Source organism: Protopterus annectens, chromosome 10.part0, assembly GCF_019279795.1.
Source record: "Protopterus annectens isolate FY-2018-M chromosome 10.part0, PAN1.0, whole genome shotgun sequence".
Taxonomy (NCBI): Eukaryota; Metazoa; Chordata; order Ceratodontiformes; family Protopteridae; genus Protopterus; species Protopterus annectens.
Genome location: NC_056744.1, coordinates 1,765,781,802 through 1,765,805,490, shown reverse-complemented (window position 1 = coordinate 1,765,805,490; position 23,689 = coordinate 1,765,781,802). Strand labels below are relative to the sequence as shown.

Sequence of the window (23,689 nt, the reverse complement as noted above, 5' to 3'; positions counted from 1 at the left end):
AGTAACTTAAACTTTGACCAACAAGTAGCTACAGTAGTGAGAAATCCTTTTGTGTGGCTCAGTTTATAAGTAAAGGCATTGCATCAAGATCAAAGGAAGTTATAGTGCCATTGTAGTCATCCTTCATGAGACCCATAATCTAGTACAATGCTCCCTTCTGCATGTACCGAACCAGGCACTTATACTGACTGGAGTGGCCCCAGAGGTTTCTCACTAAAAAAAAAAAAAAAAAAAAAAAAAGAAACACATAAAGCATAAGACATCTGTTATGCAGACCGAATAAAGACTATCCCTTTACTCCATCTCATATTGTTTACTGAAAGGTGACTTATGTCAAATCTACAAGGTATTCTCTGATCCAGCCCTGATGAAAATCTTACATATTTGCAAGAAAGATTATACAAGGATTACGTCTTCCATGGACCCGACTCTATTTGTGACTGTAACAGAACTTGCTGGAGACACAGATTTGTATCCCAAAGGCTACCTTGTTTATGGAATAAACTTCCCGTCTTTGTAAAAAAAAGCCCACCCCTCACTCTCTTCAAAAAGAATTTGAATAAATGGATGGGAAACTGTAAATTCACTCCTGAGGTTTCTGTCCATGTCCCTTATGGATAGAGGCAGTCTGTATAATGACTCAGGGCTCCAACACCCAAAGACTGACAACCCGGATATTACCCCATCCTATATATGGGGAATTAAGAGATAATATTTTCATAACCTAAGTATAATTGACAAGGCTTTAAAAGGCTATTGTGCCATTAACCTAGTGATCACCTATGGACCTATTATGACCCTGAACAGAGAGCATAGTTGAAGACATTGCCACCTTTTCACACTACAGTCAGGATTGCAGTCTAAGCACTTCTGGAAGGGAACAGTTATGTCAGAAGTATCCAACACCAAATCTCTTCAGTAGATAAAATATTTAACTATCCAGTGATATGAACAAATTAGAGATGAATAAAGTTGAGCTTTAGGGATTCATTTTTTCCAAAGCCGTAATGCATGTTTAGTAGTATAAAACCTCCTTCAGCCAAAAGCAAACTTTATCATCAACCCCACCAGAATCCCAGATCTTGCTCTTATCCCAACCATGAGTGAAATGCTTTATCACACCCAGCAATTCTACTGCAGCCAGCAAACAAATAAGGCATGGATGAGATGTAGCTTTCCAAAATGAAACTATCACCATGGCTTTGACATAGGACATAAAATACAGAAGCCCACAACCCTGCATGAGGATGATTTGATAGATTTTAGCAAGATGATTATAGTCGCTAAAACTCAATGTTTAGGGAAGATATCCCTTTTCTACCCTTCACAATAGAGTGCTAGTAAGGAGAAACTATAATCCCGGGTGATGTTAATATTAACTGGGCCACAATTCAATCTCCAACCACCTCCCTAAATATAAATTTTCACAACTTCAGTTTAACAACTCAACAACTCGACCATCCAAAGACTTCCTCTCTGGAAGTACCCTAGATTGGATTCTAGTTTCTCATCCCCACTACAATCACTAACAGTGGTACCCTTCCTGACCCACTAGGTGACCATCTTCCGACTTTCGCCCACATTCCCTCCTCCCCACAACTATCCCACACCAATACCTCTACCTGGAACCTAAAAAACTTTAACCTCAATGCATTCTCAAATGCACTAAAAAGAACAAACTGAAGTCCACTAAAAACTCTATCCCTAGATAGTGCTGTTACCTATTTTAATACAACTTTCTTAAACTTGCTTGAGTCCTTTGCTCCCAGGAAAATAAAATGCATAGAAAGTAATCCTGTTCCATGTTTAACTAAGAATACCTTACTTACCATGCAGCTCCGAGATAAAGCTTGGAAACACCACCACAAAACTAAAACAACAACCATCCTTAATTAATACAGATCCTTTCACAACAAAGTAAAAAAACTTATAGCAGATTGCAGAGCCCACTATTCCACACTCCAAACCAATCATAACACCAATCGTAAAAAATTCTGGGATGGAAGTTTCTCTCTACTCAACCCAGAGAGGAAAGAAAACCCTTGCCCAGACCCAAATGCCTCTGACTTTGATTTAGCTACCCAGTTCAATTCATTCTTTATTGATGCTATAGCCAGACTAACAACATCCTTCACCAAAAATTCTGCATCCCCATATCCACCCAAACTCATCCCTTTCTCCACTAGCAACCTCAGCCCCCAACCTCCTCCCTTCTCCATGAGGCCCATCCCCATCTCTACCATAAAAAACCTTCTTCTAAACTTGAAGCCATGCTCTAATGTCCTTGATGAGATACCCTCCTCCTTCCTAAAAATAGCAGCTGAAGCCATTGCCTTCCCTATCTGTACCCTAATCAATCAATTTCCGAATGCCATGTTCCCCAGCTCTGGAAAAAAAAGCTTTTATTATTCCACTCCATTAAGGGTCAACAACAATCATATCCAAAATTTTCAACCTCTCTCTATCTTATCCCCTATTTCAAAACTAAAATGTATTTACCGACAACTACAACCCTCTCTCATAAATAATAACCTTCTCACTCCCACTCAGCATGGATTCAGACCCGGCCATAGCACTACTACTGCTCTCCTTTCCTTCTTAAAAACTGTTAAACAAGTCTCGGGCTCATTTCTAGGTCCCCTTCTATTTAATATTTTCATTAACGACTTCTATCATGCCATCCCTAATGCCAACCTTATCTAATATGCTGACGATTCTACAATAATCTGCTCTGCCACCTCTACTTCCTCATTAAAAAAATTAACCCAGGATGCCTTCTCCTCAACTGAACAATGGATGCTAGATAACCATCTAGCACTCAATGCAACCAAGACGAAACTTGTGATATTCACCTCTGCTAAAACTACCACCCTCGATAAGTACTTATCACCAGCCAAAACAATACTCCTCTTGAAATCGTCTCCACTGCTAAACTACTAGGAGTCATCACCGATGATCAGTTAAAGTTCAAAAGTCATCTACAAGTAAATATAAAAAAAACTCAAACTTGGTATGCTCTACCGCCACAACCATTACATCTCTCCCTCCACTAGACTTGTACTCGCTACCACTTACCTTATGTGGTAACTCTCTCTCTACTAATCTACAATCTTCCCTCAAGTCAAAACTATCCTGTTGTTACTACAAAATTTCAAAATTTATAACAGGTCACAGATCCACTACACATTACTGCATTCCCCTACATCAGCTCAACTGGCTTGAGCTACCTAATTATCTCAACTATATTCAACTTATCCAAGCACACAAACTTATCTTCACTCCCTCTCTTGCCTCTACCTTCCAAATGCATCTACCTGATAAGACGCCCAAGATCTAACTTCCAAAATCTAATTGAACTACACAAACCCACCCACCAGGTAAACATCTTCAATCCTTCCCTCTCGCTCGCCACTGAAATTCTCTCCCACCTCTCATTTATACCACTGTCTCTGCCTTCAAAACTCTACTTTATACACACCTGATGGGAATACTCTTGTTCCCATCCTACATAGCTTCCTTGACTACAGTTTGTTCCTTTTAGCTAATGCACCTGTTTATAGCCCCATAGTCTTACTACTCTCAGCCCCCCCCCATAGTCTTACTACTCTCAATAAGAAACTGTAGTAACTAGATATTGTATTAATATGTTTGCTCTTCCAAATGCAAACTTTTTCAACTTCGTATTTTTAAATTCTCTCATATTTTGTAATTCTTATATTTTTGTAATCTTGTAACTTGTAACATTCATATTTGTTTGAGCTTTTCTCCCCAGGACTCCATTGCAAACTGGCATCTTGTGGCCCAATGGACCATCCTGGTAAACAAACTGCAAATAAATAAATAAATAGCTTTATAAACTAATTCTAGGAGCCTATAAGGGCCAGGCACCTTTCCTTTAGGAAGTTGTTGGATGACCCCCCTCTATTTCCAGGACGGAGATGGGCTGCTCAGAAGTTTGCCATTCCATCTTCCCTACTTGGGCCACTTTGCCATGTTGTATGAAAGTGGCATGGAGGATCAGGTTTCGAACAATGGACTTACTATAAAGTTTCTTGAAACAGTCCTTTGCATAATTGTTGATTTCACATTTCCCCAAATCACCTCCTCAGTTTCCACTCTCTTTGATGAAATAGAAAAATCTCTCCTCTTTGCAAATCAATCTATTAGCCAAGAGTCCCAAAGATCACATCCCTTTCACCAGGTGAAAGGTTGTCATCTTTTCCACTTGTTGTGAATACTGTACCTATGAAGGTCTTGCATCCTTCCTTAACTGGAGAATCCCCTAACCACTTTTTATCCTTCTCTTCTATTATACATACTTACTTTCAAACTTGTTAATATTTGCTTCTAACTGGTTTCATATTCCTTGCTCTGGACGTCTTCTTTGTTTCTTAAACCTCCATGACCCAATTTCTAATTAGGCCTTTGAACCTCTCCCAATTTACAATTATACCTGTTGCCTTACATTTTCTACCGTCCCAGTATTCCTGAATTAATTTAGATAGAACAGAGTTGTAGTGTGGCAAACACAAAAGCAGTGAGTTGAATCTCCAAAGCTTGTCTTGAAAATCTAGATTAAAAGGCCAGGATGTCAAACCAGACATATTTCTGGTCTGAAAGGGCAGAAGTATCACAGCTGATCTCCTTAATTACCATTAAAACAGAGAGGTTTACCAATAGCTACTCTAGGTGGGAAGCAGTACCCAACTGGTGAGTTATAGAAGTATAATCCTTTTCTTCTGTATGCAAAAGTCTCCATGTGTTAGTAAGTTGGGGTCCTTCAAAAAGTTTTTACAAGCTTGTGCCATCTTTTTTCCCTAAGCCACTTCAAACATACTTCTGTGGCAGGATTTTAAAGTTGTTTCCAACAACCACAGGTAAAGTTATACCCCATACATCCCAGGCCCAATAGTGTTGAGTTGAATAGTAATAAAAGTTTGGGTTCATCTCCATTAGGGTCATAAAAATAAAAAGATCTTACCCTGCATCCCACTTTCATTGAACACTGCCAGAACTGACCAGTTTAACCTCCTGTGAACCTCAGTAGCATCTCCATTATGCGCTCAAGAGCCCTTAGCCCCTCCATCTCCTTAAGAATAAAGCAGGAAAACTTATTTTTAACTTTGTTTCATGCAGAAAAAGTAAATCAACCTTCCTATGTTCCTAGAAATTAAAACTGGCTTGCTGTTTAATGGCTAAAGAGAGACCCCTGACATTCCAGGAAATGCTCAGAACCCTCACCACCCAGCCCTTATACACCAGCACAGAAACAGCCAACCAAAGGTAAATGTTGTAGGAAAACAGAACACCCAAAGGACAAATGCCTAGGATCCTGCTAACTTAAAGACAGGTCCCTGTATAAAATGTACTAAAAGAACATTTTCCATTGTAACAGACAAAATGAGCTGCAAAAGTTATAATCAGCCGACAGAACAAAAAGAAAAACTAATTAAAGAGAATAAACATTAAATGTGAACAATTACATGGTCAGTTGTGAAAGCATCTTTTCCAGACAAAAAGGTAAAATTACACAACTAATGGCACTTAAAGAAATAACCAAGAGAAAAAAATGCCAAAAAGAACAGAATTTACACAAACAAAATGCACTTTCATGTAGCCGATATCCCAGTGGTTACTTTGGCCACAGTGCATTCTGCTGCCATTCTACCTTGAGGTCTTGGCACTTCCTTAGAGTGAAAAGTCCAATGTGGGTACCTTTGGAAGTTACAGGGACACCCTAAACAACAGATGCACTGTGTCTGCTTGCTGTTGCTTGGGATGTTCCTGCAACAGGTTCACTCATGGAAAGACCTTACAGACCTATACAAGTCTAAATGGGAAAAAGTGCTCAGTCGTTCAGGGAAAAATCAATTAACTAATGGAGAATAAATAATATTTAAAAGCCCAATGAAAGCATTTCTCTCAAGAAAATAGAAATTCTCCACACAGGTAAAAAAGATGCACAAGGTCATTTTTCTCCACCTTGCAAAGTGCAACAAAAATATGGAGAGACAAGGCACCTGGAGTTACTAATGGGAAGGGTGGAGGATTCTAAGCAGCCTGGGAAAGTGTTATCTGTCAAGCAGTCCTAGTGAGTAAAGCTTCATTCCAGTTAACTCCAAAGGAAAAAAAAAACACCAAGCTTGTAATTTTAAGCACTTTCATTCTTTAAGTAATAAAAGTAGATATTCTTTTTTCTGAAGTTGTATTTTTACTAAACAAAGGCATCAAGAATTACAAGTGTCCCGAGCCTTGCCACAACTTGGGTGTTTTTTTCTTTGGAGTTTGCAGTTTTTCATTTGTCTATTTCCTTGCTTTTATCTGTTTCATAGCAAAACACTACTGTTCAGAAAATAAAAATAAAAAAAAACACACACGTACCAGAGGTAGTAGATTCTTTACTTCACCACAATATCTGGTACCTCAGCCTCTTGCCTTCAAGGATGGTACCAGATATTGTGGTGAAGTAAAGAATCTACTACCTCTGCTATGTGTGAGTTTTTTTTTTATTTGTTTCATCTCTGTTGTTACAAACAGCCCTCTTATCAAGAGACCATCTTACTGATCGGCAGCCCACGCCGCCCCAACATTACTGACTGGCAGCCCACACCGCCACAATGTTACTGACTGGCAGCCCACGCCACCACAACGTTACTGACTGGCAGCCCACGCCATCACAACATTACTGACCGGCAGCCCACGCCACCACAACGTTATTGACATGCAGCCACCCTCAGCCACTACTTTGTTACTGACATACAGCCCTCCCCTTATCCAATATTATGTTACTGACATACAGCCCTCCCCTTATCAGATACTATGTTACTGACATTCAGCCATCTTATCCGATACTATGTTACTGACATACACCCACCCCTTATCAGATACTATGTTACCATGCAGCCCCCCCATCCGCTACTTTGTTACCGACATGCAGCCCTCCCCTTATCCGATACTATGTTACTGACATACACCCATACACCCACCCCTTATCAGATACTATGTTACTGGAAATCCCTTATCAGATACTATACTACTGGCATGCACTCAGCCATCTTCTTATCAGATACTATGCTACTGGCATGCACTCAGCCATCTTCTTATCGGATACTATGTTACTGGCATGCACTCAGCCATCTTCTTATCAGATACTATGTTACTGGCATGCACTCAGCCATCTTCTTATCAGATACTATGTTACTGGCATGCACTCAGCCATCTTCTTATCAGATACTATGTTACTGGCATGCACTCAGCCATCTTCTTATCAGATACTATGTTACTGGCATGCACTCAGCCATCTTCTTATCAGATACTATGTTACTGGCATGCACTCAGCCATCTTCTTATCAGATACTATGTTACTGGCATGCACTCAGCCATCTTCTTATCAGATACTATGTTACTGGCATGCACTCAGCCATCTTCTTATCAGATACTATGTTACTGGCATGCACTCGGCCATCTTCTTATCAGATACTATGTTACTGGCATGCACTCGGCCATCTTCTTATCAGATACTATGTTACTGGCATGCACTCGGCCATCTTCTTATCAGATACTATGTTACTGGCATGCACTCGGCCATCTTCTTATCAGATACTATGTTACTGGCATTCAGCCATCTTTTTATCAGATACTATGTTACTGATATTTGACAAATCTAGCCCTCCTGTCTCTCCCACATTCCGAATCCCATCTAAAAACAACAGTCCTATAAGAGTTGTCAGCAGAAGCAAATTATTGGGCATTATAAAAGTGACCACAGATTTAAATATGCCCAGCATATTAAAAAAGATGATTATTAAAACAACCTCAAACCAGGGCTACCTTACAGCAGAAAGTGTTTCTTAGACTACAGTCAAGATACAACAGCTTCAACCTTCCTCTTGCCTAGTTTACTATGTTCCTTCTGTACATACCTTCTGGCTGCAGTTTTCTACAACAGAACAAGCACATAACAGTGCAACAAGATTCTCTGCAAACCATTTATGTAAATCTGAAGTTACCCAAGCTTGTCCAGAAACTGCAGCTCAACTCCGACTGTGTCAAAAATAACCCATGCAAAACCATCATTCACTTCCATGTGCCACTGTGTCAAGATAAATAAAAACAATGTATAGCAAAAAGCCATCCGACCAAAATAACATTCAACGAAAGGCCTTGTGCCGTGGCATATAATACAGAAAAAATGACAAATTGGAACTCACTGAATAGAACAGAAACAGGTAAGACTTCTGAACAGACCCATAAATCCCCCTTTAAATAAAACAAATCTTTGTTGAATTATCACTTAAAACATATGCAGACTTAATTTTATGTAGAAGTAATCAAACTATATTAATACATTTCTAATCTGATCCTTCCAACAGAACAAGGAGGATTAGGATTATCTAATTTGACAGGATATTTCGGAGCTACACAGTTAAGGCTGTTATACACAAACACAAGCGGAAAGCTATAGTTCAAAGTAGAAACGAATGATGATGAAGCGAGGGGGGGGTAATTAAAAAAAAACTAAGGAAAGAGTGGGATTTTGGATGCCGATCCTTAAGCAAAATAAACACCAGTCCTGCAGAATATTTTATACACCCATAAATCCCTTTGTGCTGCTCTCTAAAGGAAATGCAATGGGTACTACAAGGTCATGGCCTAACAATATAATTGGGAGCAGGAACATTATTTTTCAATCCAATCACTAGTATAGTGGCACTGTCAGTTTTGTTATCAGCACTCCATTCTGCTGCACAATGCAGTTATCTCAGTCAAGAAACTATTACTGTTCCTCAATTTGTAGTAATATAACTCAGTTACAAAAAAAAAAAATACTAGAAAATTTGAAAAATCCCCTATAATTTTTTTTTTTTTTATGAAAACAGAAAAAAATACACATATAGGAATGCAGGTGTACATACCTATTACCTGTGCTGAACTGTACTGGAATGCAGCTGCAATTGCCGCTTACCACAGATGAACATAGCCTGTCATGTCTGCACTCGTTGTGTAAGGAGTACTCCGGTATTACAAACATTTAACCAGTCTCTATTACATAAAAGTACAAATGCCTGTGAGCATCCAACACCGGTTCACCCCCCTGCCCCCAGGAACAAGGAATGACCATTCTAGTCAGCTGATCACCACCACACAAGCAGAAACCTAGAAGAGTAGAAAGAGTGATTTAAGCTTAGTGATCCCAACCCAATAAGGGAAGACTTCATTGTGTGTGGGTTGTAGCACCCATACACATGGGGAAGACATAGAAGTCCTGCTATGATGCACGTACTCATGTCAGCCACCAGGTGCTGGGGTGAGGAGTCTCATTACAAATGTCCTCATTGTCAGGATGCTAGATATGGCGCAAACAACTTTAATGGTTGCATGTATGACAGCCTGTTTGCTTTTTCCCTCATGCTGGGAATACTCAGTAAGGGAGAATGTATGAGTTCCATAAAAGTAGGGAGAGGCTCGATCACTGGCAAGCACAGAATGGAAAAGAGCATACAGAGAAAAAATATCTGATGAAGTTTTGCTGCATGTCAGCATATAACTTGGGATGGCCTTTGGTCAACTAGTGCCCATGGCAAAAGATCTCAACAGCACCCCCACCCCCCAACACCACCTGGTATACCATAGGCTATACTATACAGATTAGTGGAAAAGCACCCCTGCTAGAGTGGTGGCCTGGGCGGCCGCTTAGTTGGCCTATACCTAAGGCCGGCTAGGATTGTAGGTCTTTACTATCATATACTATAAATTACATATTAGTTGCATGGTTTTTGGTCTGACCAGGTGCACTGCATTCTTTCATGAACATTTAACTGTTGCAAGCTGTTTGTTTCCATTATTCAAATGTTAGCTAATTGTGAAAAACTTTTCTGCCAAGGTCTTTATGGGCTACTCTCAGTCAGACTCTTCCAGGGAATAAATATGGATAAATATATGTAAAATGATGACCTGCACTAAGAATGGATCACACACAAAAAAAAAAAAAAAAGCCAAGAAAGTTTGAGGCAGCACCCTGCAGAAGAGGCATTACATCATCATAATACAGACTTTGCACCAATGAATATGACGTTCCACAACATCCACCAGAGATAAAAAATATCATAGTATTTTTATGGATTTATTGCACCCTGCCACCTGCTGAATATCTGGCTTGCCACCTTATGATTCTTGTAGGGTGAGAGCACATAACTGTGTCATCATCCTGACAGCTATCAGGGGGTATTTCTGCAGCAAGTCTTAACAGATTCACCCCAATGCATCTGCAAGCAAAAAAGGGTAAGCATGTAGTGTGTGCATAAAGGGAGCCTCATTCACTATACATTCCCAGTGGGCATAACCCATCGCCGGTCGTGCCTCCATTCTATGCAATCATATCTAAGCAGGTTCTTAGTCTCCAGTGGGGGTACAAGGACAGGATCTGGGTGCCAAAATAAGTGCACGATTCAGTCATTATGGAAAAAGTGAGCAGGCTTAATCTTACCATTCTTCCCCTGGCCAGCGACTCAAGCACCCACAGCCACAAATACAAACTGTGTCATCAGGGCGATAGTCACAGGCCCGTCCTTCTACCATAGGCCTGGCTGGTGTTTTACAAGTATGAATACCGATTCCATATGTAGTTACTAACATTTGCCAGAAGAGAAGTACTGTGTATATTATCAAGTTGTCTGAAATATAATGGTTTCATTATGTATTTTTTATGTTAAAAATGAGCTTATTTCACTGCCATGTAGTAAAACACTGCTGAATGGCCTAAAAGAGGTGGCCTATAGAACTTGAGCAGCTCTGGTAGTAAACAGCAAACAATAAGCTCCAGAACTATCTGTGTGTCCAAGAGTTAATGATTGAAAAACATGCGGAGCTGAGCTACCATTTTAGACTACAAATAATAGAATCCTGGGAGGGACTACAGACATGTCCGGTATTAACCTGGTATAAAAGAAATGTGAAGCAGAAGAGATGAGAACTGCCCCCTTCCCTTACAGAAAAAAATGCAGACTCTCCATGCATCAAAATCTCTTAGGGAGACAAAGGTCCAAAATCTGAGACAGAATAACAGGTGTTGACTAAGTATGCATTTTCTAAAGGATATGAAGTCTGAAAGACAAATGTCTATCATTACTTTGTTTTAAATCATTGAGGATAGAAGTCACTAACATTTCATGAAGAACATACCAAATACATGGAGCATAAATCTGGCCATTCTGTGAAATAGGGGACTTTTGAGAGTAATGTATTGCACAAACAGTTTGCAGACTTGCATGTATGGTGGTACAGTTGTGGGCATGAATTGTCTGTATTTTGTTCTCAGACTTGAAGCTATTGTCCCCAGCACCCTGTGTATTCAGCCCTAAAATTCTCACCCTTGTGATCTTTGGAAAATTATACATGGTTTTTAAATTTTGCAAGTTATAACCATAAAAAGTTATTTTTTATAATCAGAACTCTTATCAGATACACAAGTTACAGTTCTCAGCTTTGATCACAAAGGGAATACCACTTTTAAAATCCAGTATGCACTATTACTAAAGACTGATGGGGCTTGACCAATCACTCCCTCAAACACTTTGCTTCCTAGGCATTTATCCCTGCCTTCCATCGTAACTATGCTACGGTGGTTTGCACAGTTCAATACAGTACACTGTACTTTAGACAGTTGAAGACATTCTGTGCTGTTTGAGCATATCTCTCAACTAATCTGGGGCAATTCCCAACACAATTAAGAACAAATCCAGAAATAAACGGGGATTCATTTTAAAATAGTAGCACTATTAATTTGAAACATATACTGTTTAAGAGAAAGTGAATTACTGCACATTTTCTTACGTAAAAGAGGTCAATATCTCTAATTTTCGTTTTTATTTATTATGTGTAGTTGACCGCCATTATTCTAAGGTCAACAGCTCTAGAAGGCATTAAGAGGTACTAAACTAAAATTTGAGTCAAAATCAGGGACGTCCCTGAAAATCAAGGGCAGATGGGCAGTATGTCTGAGTCTTAAGTTTCTAAATGATGCTCAGAAAAAAAAAATATTCATTTGCGTTCACTGAGCATGCAGGGCTATCCTTGTTGAAGCAGGGCTGGTATGGCACATGTACTGCTGTTTAGCATTATTTGGTAATATTGCTAGATTTGAAAAGTGTGATAAAGTAATTACGTTTTCTATAAATTAATTAATGCGTTACCTGTAGTTGCTTAAGAGTTATAATTAGGTCCATGCTTCTCCTTTTGCACTTTATACACTCTTCTAATACTCTGCAGTGGTCCTCTTCAAAACTCCCCGGACAAGGGGGGGACTCCTCGTTTCTACCCCAGTACCTCGCCACAAAGGTCCTTTCCAGGCTGTGTCCACAAGCTAGCTTTATCGCATCTTGAAACCTTCCAGGACAGGTGGGACAACTCACTGACCCCTTTGGTTCGGGTGGATGTATATCCTCTGTCCTGACAAATCTTGGATGTAAGCATTCGGGGAATAAACTCCAGCTACAGGCTCTCCCTATCACTCTGTTATGTGGGGGGCTAAACAGAGTGACAACCCCTTCGCTCTCCACGGTTTCACTGTAATCAGTATTCAAGAGATGTATAATCTCATTAAAAGTGAGAGCAGGTGCTACTTGTATTTCATTTTCATAACTTCCTGCAAGTAAAATCCTATCAAGTTCCGGAAACTGCCATCTTCTCCTACCCCGGGACTCCTCACAACATTTCCAACACTCGGGGTCCTTTTCAGTGTCCCAGTGCCCTTCCACGGTGGTCCACAAAATATCTTCCAGCTCACCATCTCCTGGGGTACAGGGGTCAGCTTCACTTACAGACGGTTCTGTACCCCCTGTTATCCTCCAGCCGTGATATGCGTAATGAGAAAAATTACCTTTCCTCCCGGTGACACAGTAGTCCGGGGGACTGAACAGGGTAAAACGTTTTAATTCGTTGACAAATTGGAGGCGCCAGATGGCTTCACTGTAAGCTGTCTTCATGAGCCATACCATCCGGTCAAAGTCTAACCCAGGCGCTACTTCCACCTCCAGTTCTTCTTCTCCTGATACCCCCCACTGATAAAAGCGCACACTCGCCATCTCTTCCTTTTACAGAAATCGAGATCGTGCACTTAGTTTTGGTTTCAATATTACTCATTAGAGAAAAAAACGCGCCTTTTCCACCAAATGATGCTAGGGGAGAGGGGGGTAAAAAGGGGTCACTTCGAAAATGGTATCCCCTTACCACCGGGATACTGTGAGAGTGATCATATTAGGTGCTGGGGGTACAACTTGCCACCCATCCTCTTGGAAAAATAAAGTAATGCAAAAGTACTTTAATAACTGCCACACAATATTGACATACTCTTGTGTTCCTGCTCTGATAATTCAAGCGAGTTCATTTGCACTGCCTACACTGTGTTTGCATGACATTGAGTCTAGGAGGTGTGTCCGGGGCGGGCTTTGCTACTGCGCATCCTGCGAGGTACTTCACTGGGAGATTACCGCCTACACTGCGTACCTCTCGACCTCTTAGCACAAGAATCGAGCTCAAAGGCTAAATAATGGGGATATGCATACTTCTCAACTGTGTCTCATTCAGCTGTAGCAAAAAACGGACATTTAAAGCTACTATTACAAGAAACATGAAAGATAATTTCATGGCAAACACACTAAATATATTTCAAAACACGAACATGCATGTGAATTTGACGCGAGAGTATCACTTTTTTTATACCTTTATCTGTTTCATTGTTTCCAATTACGTTTGCTTGATAAAGCAGCATTTGCTTTGTGTGTGAGATTCAAATTTGATTTTAAGAAGCCGCGGTGGTGCAGCGGTATCGTTGTTGCCTCACAGCAAAAAGAGATTGTTCTGTTCGATTCTCGGCTGGAGTGCCTTCTATGCGGCGTGTGCTAGGGATACCACCTGTCCCACTTTGCGAGGGACAGTCCCTCTTTGGGCAGTTGTGTCCCACTAAAAAAGTGTAAAAATGGGAATTGTCCTGAGATTTTAGGACAAAATTATTTCCTATATTTTATGCAATATTTGCATAAAACAGTTATCCTGTATCTGAAACACCTAAATGTTATAAGAAACAGAATAGGCAACTAAAATGCTACAAGAATAACCTTTTATTTAGGCAAAAAAAGTTCTGTCCTTTGTACTGGCTGTGGGTATGTTTTGGCCTGCAAAATCTGATGTTTGTACCAAAAATGTCCCACTTTGGGCATTTAAAAAGGTGGCAACCCTACGTGTGCATGTCCTCCCCGCGGTCGAGTGGCCTCAAAGACACGCGTGAATGAGCGTACCTTCGTTAAAGGTTGGGCGTCGGGCTAGCAAAGACAAACAACATTTGGGTTAGAGCACTGATCTCAGTAAACCATGTTAAAGTTGAGCCTGGGAGACGATGCAAACAAAACAGTTGAAATATAGTTTGCGAAGCAGATGAGTTTACAGCACTACAAGAATGTACAAAGTCAAATCTGAATGTTTGAAGAAAACTTAGCAGGAAATGATTAAAAGGTTATAGGCAAACAGGATCATTATGTCTACATCTAAATGTATAAGAAAAAATAAACAAAATGTAAATACATAGTAAATGCACACTCCATATACATACTGAACAACATTTGTAAATGTAATGCACATTAAGGTAGTAAGTGTTCTCCAGTCTGGTGAAAACCTCTGCATGAAGCACAAATAGAAAGCTGAAGGCTATTGAGCCTTACAGCCATTACACCATGCCAGGTCCCACCCTAGACTATACCTCCCTTGGACCATTACACCATGCCAGGTCCCACCCTAGACTGTACCTCCCTTGGACCATTACACCATGCCAGGTCCCACCTAGGCTGTACCTCCCTTCGACCATTACACCATGCCAGGTCCCACCCTAGACTGTACCTCCCTTTGACCATTACACCATGCTAGGTCCCACCCTAGACTGTACCTGCCTTCAAACATTACACCATGCCAGATCCCACCTTAGACTGTACCTCCCTTCGACCATTATACCATGCCAGTTCCCACCCTAGACTGTACCTCCCTTCAAACATTACACCATGCCAGTTCCCACCTTAGACTGTACCGCCCTTCAACCATTACGCCATGCCAGATCCCACCCTAGACTGTACCTCCCTTCAACCATTACGCCATGCGTCCAGTTTGAGGGAAGATAAGTTATCACTCTGCTTTACCAGCAGGAAAAGTTTATTCCAGAGGTAAGAGAGACATTGAGTAACCGATCTATCGCTCCACCTTGTTTTATCTATTTATCTACTGAAGCAGGTGTGTCTCACTTGCTGTGGTATTTGTGGGACTGTTTAATCTGTAAATGTACAAGGGTTCCTGGTCTACTGGGTCCCTTATTGCATGGAAGGCAAGGCATGTCTCCTGTGAGTAGCCTATGACATACAGAAAAGAGAAACAGTTCTCCTAGTCTTTTCTGGTAACTTAGGAGTTTTTAGTCTGTGGTCATCTTTGTTAGGAATCCCTTAGGTCTTTTCATCTGTTTGATATATCTGGTGAGGTACAGCCCAAAGGGGGCATTGTAGTCTATGATTTGTTTTATCAGTGCTAAATGCAAAAAGGGAAGTACCTCCTTAGATCTGGGTGACATTCTCTTTGTGATTAGCTTTGCCAAGCAGAAAGATTTCCTGATGGTCATTGCTACATGGTGATCAAAGGATATTAACAATCCAGGTTCCCAGGTCTCTGACAACATTTTCATTTAAAGCGGAGTGTTGTCATTGCTATATGCTGCAAGATTGATTGTGTGTCACATGACAATGTATTTTTTAGCATATAATTTAAGCCTATTTTCAATACACCAAGCATTTATAAGTGTAAACTCCTGCTGGAGGGCTTCTTTATCAGAGATGGATTTGACAATGACTCCCAGTTTGCAGTCATCTGCAAACCTGGTTAGCCATATGATTTGGTCTTTTGTCTTTAGGTTGGAGAAGTAAATACCAAATTAAAGCAGTTAGCTTAGGTTGTTAAAGTCTCCCAGAATGATGGTGTTCATATTTATGAGACATTCATCCATCCATGGTGTTTAAGAACCTTACATGAACTTCTGGGTCATGGAAGGTGTCCTGTAACAAGTAATAAACTGATAGCTGATTTTGCTTAGTGTGATTTGGAGTTCTATAAGTTCCATTTGTGAGTCTCTGCAGTCTGTCTAGAGGTGATGTAGTCTGTGACAAATATGAACATGCCACTGTAGTTGCTCTAGCTTCTGAAGGCATGGTAGGTTGCTTAGTGTGATTTGGAGTTCGATCAGTTGTGAGTCTCTGGGAGTCTGTCTAAAGGTGATGTAGTCTGTGACAAATATGAACATGCCACTGTAGTTGCTCTAGCTTCTGAAGGCATGGTAGGTGCTAAATCTGGCACGGAGGGAATGCTTTCTGGACATTTAAACACGTTTCAGTGATTACACATATATGGATGCCTTCCACTGCAGGAGTTCAAGTTGGGCAACTTGTTGTCTGTGTCTCCTTCAGGCTTTTTCACCCTAAGTCACTCACCCCATATGCATATCTACTATGACCTATTTATATTCGTCTGGTGCCGGGGGTTCTAAGAGCCCTAGACATACATTAGATCCTGGCACCTCAAAGACAACTAACTGTCACCCTGTCTTTGTCCAGTCTAGTGAGTGGGGAATCTATGTATTTTATTATCAAGTCACCAATTATTAAAAGATTTTTGTCTGTGGAGTGGTCTGGCGTACTGGAATTGATGTCCTTTGCTTTATGGTGAGTTTTTGTTAAAGGTGAAAAAGCATCTGAAGCAATGTCTGATTTTGATTTTTGCTGAAACGCAATCCTTGTGAGTCTAGGAAGTTTAGATCAGTATTATAGCATCAATATACGACATTGGTTGCAATCACTAATATCGAACATTTAGACTATCAAACATACCTCTCAACTGCACAGATTTGTGCATAATGCCCAGATTTTTGCCTAATATTTTTGGTCAGTTTTTCATAAAATTGTGGTTTACTGAGAAATTGCTGGTGAAACATTAATGACTGAAGTTAGAAAATAATGACAGAGATTTGAGTTTCAGACTTCATGCCCTTCAGTAAACTCATGCTAATGCAAAACCTATTATTCTATGACATTTCTAAGTTTGTAACGGCTATATTTAAAAATTGTCTCTATTTTTGGGCCTTTGTCTCTATGGCTTTGAACAGATTTCTTGCTCTAAGAAGTTGAAAGGTATACTATCAAATGTTTTGTGCATTAGTGCTGCTGGCATTGCCAACATTATACCTCTCAAATGTCCAGATTTTCAGAGAATGTCCAGATTTTTGCCTAATATGTTTGACCTATTACTCATAAAATTTGTGGTTCTGGCAAATCACTGAAGAATGATGTCACTAAAGAATGGCATACATTTGAGTTTCAGGCCTCCTATCATTCACAAAAAATGCATGGACACACAAATTCTATTATTCTAGTGACTTTCTACATTTATTAGAGCAATATTTAAAATATGCCCCTATTTTGGGCCTTAGTCCCCCATTATTTTAGGGTTTGTCCAGACCTCTTCACTAAGAGATTGAGAGGTATGGCCACCATGAATGTGTGTGAGATCACTTTGCAATGGGGACTGGGAGTGTATTGCCACCAGGAATGTGTGAGATCACTTTGTAGTGGAGAGTGTAAAATTTGGCCTTTTCCCACTGTTGTGTGAACTCAGATTTTATATATGTAGGTTGCAGGGGGTGTGGTGGATGCAGGGGATATTGCTGCATGAAATAATTTTCTTTAGACTTTCAATGTTTTGTATTCAGTCTTTTGAGATCAGTGTGTTCTGCTCTGTGTTTGTTTTTCAATGTTTGCTGACACTTTCATGACATTATACTATATGTCAGGGTAGGGTGTTTATCATGAGGTGTGTGAATGCAGTGTATAGTCTGTGTTTTTTTCTGAGAGTGATGCCTCTGTATCTCTTGCACCTCCTACAAACAGAATTATTTGTGTTTAGTCAGAGTTTATCTGTGAGCATGTGGCATAATGGAGTGATTGGATTAGCAACATTAAACTCTGGGGCTTTTCATTGAAGTAGTTTATGAAGTGAAGTGTCCTGTGTGTACAGACTGCATGCAGTTTGTTATGATGCTTGAGTGGAAGTAATGCTGGGAATGTGGGTTGCAGAATTTCCATTTTACTTGGTTAAAGAGATAAACTTTTAATTTTCTCCTGATAGCAGGGAAGGGCAGTGTGTCAGTTATGTGATCAGTAATGGATTCCTGTATTCTATGGGTCATGACTGAAAATACATGCTCAATTAGTGTCAGCCTTATGAAGCGGGGTAAGGAAGATGGGGTGGTGCTGGACACTGACCACTGGTTGTATGGGGCTGTCTTTCTCGGAGTCTGCTAGCAAAGAATAAGAAGTATTTCAAGTCGATAATTTGGAATAAGGTGGAGCCTATGAGGAGGGCAGTGCTTTGTGGAACCAGTAGCTAATTGACTTTGGAAAGGGTGTGGCTGTGGTATTCTGTCCTGGGAGGATGATAGTTGTTAACCTGCAGATATTATTGGTGTTGGACTGGAGTAGGGAGATATTTATTTTTAGAAGTGCCTGTGACTAGGATAGCTTGCATTTTCACTGTTGAGGGGAAGTATAATTTTTGCTATTGTTAACCAGGTTAATACCTGTTCAGGATGTGCATACAGTTAATTCTTACTCAGGGATGAATCTTCATTTCAAGATATTAATACTTTTAGCCAGAAATAGGATACTGCATCTGGGCCTGGGGTTTTCCAGTTAGGATCTTTTCTTAATAATGTTTCAGTTTCTCTGGCCATTACTTTGTCCCATTTTGTATCCTGTACATTTGAACTTCTTACTGTTTAACTTCTCTATCCATTCAGCATCTTTGTTATGTTCCAGAGGGGCTTCATAGATATTTCTTTAAAGTGTGTCTATTTCTTCTTTTTCTGGTGGTGTTTCTATTACATTTGCTTTGTTAGCCAGTTCTCTAGAAAACTCTTTTGGGGCATCAATGAATTGCTTATTTTGCACTTTTTCTTTATATTTATCAGCATATCTTTTAAGTTTTCTGCCTGTGCTGATATCTTTAGTTTATTATTTACAATAGTGTAGATAGATCCAGGTCTATTGTGATACTGGGCATTGCTTTTACCACATCTAAGTATTTTTGTTGATCTGTTCCCACTTCTATACTCTTCTAACAGTGACACTTCTTGTCTTAATTACTTTATACTTTTCTCTATTTGATGTTTCCATGATGGCGTTTGATTTCTTCCCTTCCTTCCCCTCACTGCTCTGTGTGTTTGTGGTAAGACTTTATTTGTTCTAAATTTAGATGCCCAGTAATGTATCCTATTTAATTAATTATTAATTAGGCAGAGATGAAAGTGCTCAGTTCTAATAAGACTTCTTTGGTTTCTTCATGTTCATTTATTTATTAGCACCAACTTCCTTCATGATATGCTACATCTTTGGTTAATAGTGTTATACAAAGCTTATATACATCGACCAGTGCTTTTGTACATATATGTATGCTTTTGTACACACACACACATGTATATGTATATATGATTGCAGTGTGTTTGATCATAGATTTGTTATTTCGAATGTTTAGTTATGAGGGTTGTTTTGTCAGACTGCCAGTTAATAGCGGGATGCCGGTGTTTCTTTTGTAGGATCACTGTACAGTGCAAAGTGGGATTTTGCTCTTCCTCCACAATTTTGCAATCTTAATGTTAGTATATAATATTAGCAGAGGGTGTGGGGTCATGGGAGATGGATTTCATGGGGGTGCAGGGGAAATCCCCCCTGCGAAAACAAAGTTTTTTTTCCTTGTTTTTGTTTTTACTTTAGTTTTTTATGCACCAAAGTTTGCGCTTAGAACATGTGTATCACCATGTGCATTTCTACCATTGTGGTTGATGCAGTGTATGCCAACGTAGTGGGTCAGTAATGTAGTGAAACATCCACAAAATGTGTATCTGCATATGTACACAAAAACTCAAACACAAAGCCAAAAGTGTACCAGTCATAATGGCACTAGTAATAAATAACCAGAGCCACTGCAAAATCTTCTTATGATGTTATATTTATTCTAGGGTAGATAAAACCCTGACTCTGAGTAGCATCCTGCCCTCACCAAGAATGATACCATGGTATAAAGAAAAAATATATAAATTTCAACAACTGGCTAAGTTTCTGGTGTCATTCAAAGGGGATCCAGTGTCTGTCCACCTGGGATGACATGCTCGACAAGCCATTCTGCTTCGCTAGAGATGGCTTGCACCTGTCACCCTTAGGCTTTCGAATACTGGCCAAGGCTCTTGCCACACCCATATTACCTTTTTTAGGCAAGGCTCAAAAGACAAACCCACTGCCGTAAATAGCACAAATAACAAAAAACTGAGGGTAATGCTACTCAGTGCCAGAAGTCTAAACCTCAAAATGCACGCACTCGAGGCACTCCTCAGTATGGAGAAAATCAATATATGTGCAGTATCAGAAACCTGGTTTAAGGCTCCACAGAGCACCCTAGCACTACCAGGCTTCACCTCATACCATACATTTAAGCCACAGAACCCAGACCGAAATACAAAAGGTGGGGGCGTATCCATATTCATCATGGATACCCACACCTCCAGGTTAGTGGCACAGCACGATGCTTCAGAGATCATCCACGTGCAGCTAACAATGGGCAAAACTGCAATTCAAATTGTAGCTTGCTGCAGATCACCCACCATGTCCCAGGATCCCCATTCTGCACTTCTGGAAACACTGGGAAACATAAAGGTCCTACCAAACACCCGAATATTGGGTGATTTCAATTACCGAAACATTAACTAGGAGAACTACTCAACTACAACTCCCTTGCCCAACATTTCCTAGAATTTATAAACTCAAACACCCTAGATCAACTGGTCAATGCTCTCACCAGAGGTGACAACATATTGGAAATGGTCATCACCAACTTGGGCGACTGGTGTTCCACACCAAAAGTCAACCCCTCGCTGGTTAGATCTGACCATAAACAAACCACTTTGGATATCCACATTCTGCCCCCACCCCTGGACAAGGAAACCATTGTGAAAAACTTTTCAAAAGCAAACTTCACATTACTTAAGACAGAGGTGGAAAGTTTCAAAACCCCCATGCTAAAGGATAATGCTGTCCAAGCTGCAAAATCCTTTACTAATGCATTCTATGGGCACCTACAAGGATGCATGGATTGTGCTATCCCAAACAAAACCAAGACTCACTCCTCCAAGAAAAGGAAACCAGTCTGGTGGACCCCTGCCATAAACAAGCTATAACAATAGAAGGAGGAAACTAGTACAGAAAAGAGTAAAATCCCAAGAAGGGAAGACATCCCTGATCAGTATCAGCAAGAAACTATGATCCTTCATAAAATCATTCAAGGTGAGCTTCAAAAAAGGACTCCAAAGATAACCACAAGGCATTCTTTAGCTATGTCAAGAATCTAAGTGGCAGTGCTCAGATCTGCTCGGAGTTTAGTGCAGAATGGCACAAAATACACTGAACCAACTGATATCGCCAACATCCTGGCAGACAGGTTCGGTGCAAATGTCACCCCCCTCTCACCCCCAAAACGGCCCATAACCATACCAGAAGAATGTAGAGCCCCTGAAATCACAGACACTCAGGTTAAAACAGCCCTCTCCAAAGCCAAAAACATAGCAGCAATAAGACCGGATGGTGTCCCACACTGCATCCTACATGAACTCAGACACGAACTAACCCCTCACCTAAACATACTGTTCAAACTCAGCCTCTCCATGGGCTACGTACCCATAGAGTGGCGCACAGCAATGGTTATTCCACTCCACAAAGGTGGAGGCAGAATAGACCCTGGGGACTATCGCTCTAAAAGCCTGACTAGCTTGGTCTGCAAGGCTATGGAGTGCATCATCATGGAACCCATTAACAGAGACATTGGGAACCTCCAAACACTGGAACCTACCCAGTTCGGCTTTAAGGGCAGATCATGCCTCCTAAAATGGGTGGACGTCTTTGAGACAGTTACCAAGGCTATAGACGAGGGAAAGATGGTACACACAGCCTAACTAGACCTCGCAAAGGCCTCTGACACCATTCCCCATTCTGGTATTACAGACAAGCTCACCAGTCTGAGCATAAACCCCTACGTCACAAGATGGGTTGCCAACTGGCTCACGGACAGAACCCACATGGTGAGAGTTGCGGAAGCTAGGTCCGACTCTAAACCGGTTAAAAGTGTCATTCCCCAGGGCTCAGTCCTAGGACCCCTAATGTTCGGCATATACGTCTCAGAGGTACAGGCAAGCACAGGAGGACTATGGATGACTAAGTTCGCAGTTGACTGCAAACTATGGGCTATAATTGACTCTCCAGCTGACACAGACATCCTCCAAAAGGGTCTCACCGAGATGGATACCTGGTGTCAAAATCATGGCCTCAAGCTAAATGCCAAAAAGTGCATAGTCATCCCCTTTGGAAAAAAAAAGTACCCACAAACTACCACATAGGTGGTAGTCCCCTAAATACGGAAGACGTAATAAGGGACCTGGGGACCCACGTAGATAGTAATCTCTCCTTTGATAATCACATTGCCAAAGTGGTTAGAGAATCCTTCTATTTGGCCCACCTAATCACAAAAGGGTTTGCATCCAGATCAAGAGAGATCATTGTGCTCCTCTACTCATCACTCATCAGAGCCATCATACAGTACAACCCCCCATTTGGGATATACCTTACAAGACAACTGCAACAGCTGGAAACACCACAGAAGTACCTCACCAAGGGGATCACTGGCCTCAAACAGATGCCCTATGCAGCTCGACTGTTGAAACTCCAGCTGTACTCGGTTGCATACTGTCTACTCAGAGGTGATTTCTGGCTGACATACAAGGCCATGTCCAAACCAGAATTGATGGACATGCTTCACCTAAAGAAAACCTCATCCCCTCGAGCCACATGCTCTAGGGATATAAACCTCACCACAACAATAAATAGGACATGCTGGAGGGATAGATTCCTGTCCCAGAGACTCCCCATGCTTTGGAATAAGATTCCAGTCTACATTAGGCAGAGCTCCTCACTAACAGTCTTCAAGAGAAACCTTGACGAGTGGATGGGAAACAGGAAGTTTACCCCGGAGATCACTTCAATGACTCTGCTGGACAGAGGCACAGGGAACTAATCTAAGGGGGCGGTGAAAGCCAACACATTCTGGCTAGGCTTATAAATGCCTTAGGGCAGATAGCCTAGTACCTACCTATGAACCTATGAACACACAAATTCAGTTCATTTTAAGTTACAGTGCCTTTCATCCCTACACACTACTATGGGACTTCATCAGAACAAAGGAATTCACAGCTCCACATTGCTTTCATTATATAGAACCCATCAATTAACCAATTAAGTATTTAAACATCTAAAATTCAAAAATAAATGCTCATATATTTAAATATTATATCAAAAACATTTAAATATTTAAAGCTATGGAACTTTGTTAAAAACATCATATAACCTCTGAGCATGTATGAAAGTGTGTGTATGTATGTGTGTGTATGTATATATATATATATATATATATATATATATATATATATATATATATATGGATCTAGGACGTTTGCTCAAGTGAGCAAACGACCGAAACCTAAATGGCCTGGCATACTTATGCTAAAGTGCTTTTC

At 40.6% G+C, this 23,689-nt stretch overlaps 1 protein-coding gene across 2 annotated transcripts in view; it reads right to left on the bottom strand.

The window, feature by feature from the left end:
• Nucleotides 1–23,689, bottom strand: part of LOC122814000 (arginine--tRNA ligase, cytoplasmic-like) — a 641,564-nt gene that overhangs the window by 306,382 nt on the left and 311,493 nt on the right. Inside the window, exon 1 of one of the 2 annotated variants that reach the window (XM_044086582.1) lies at nucleotides 12,192–13,374. The exons of the other annotated variant lie outside the window; for it this stretch is intronic. Within the exon in view, the coding sequence (XP_043942517.1) occupies nucleotides 12,192–13,082 (891 nt within the window). The 5' untranslated portion in view covers nucleotides 13,083–13,374. Of the gene's footprint in view, nucleotides 1–12,191; nucleotides 13,375–23,689 lie in introns of those variants that run through there. 2 annotated transcript variants of the gene reach the window in all.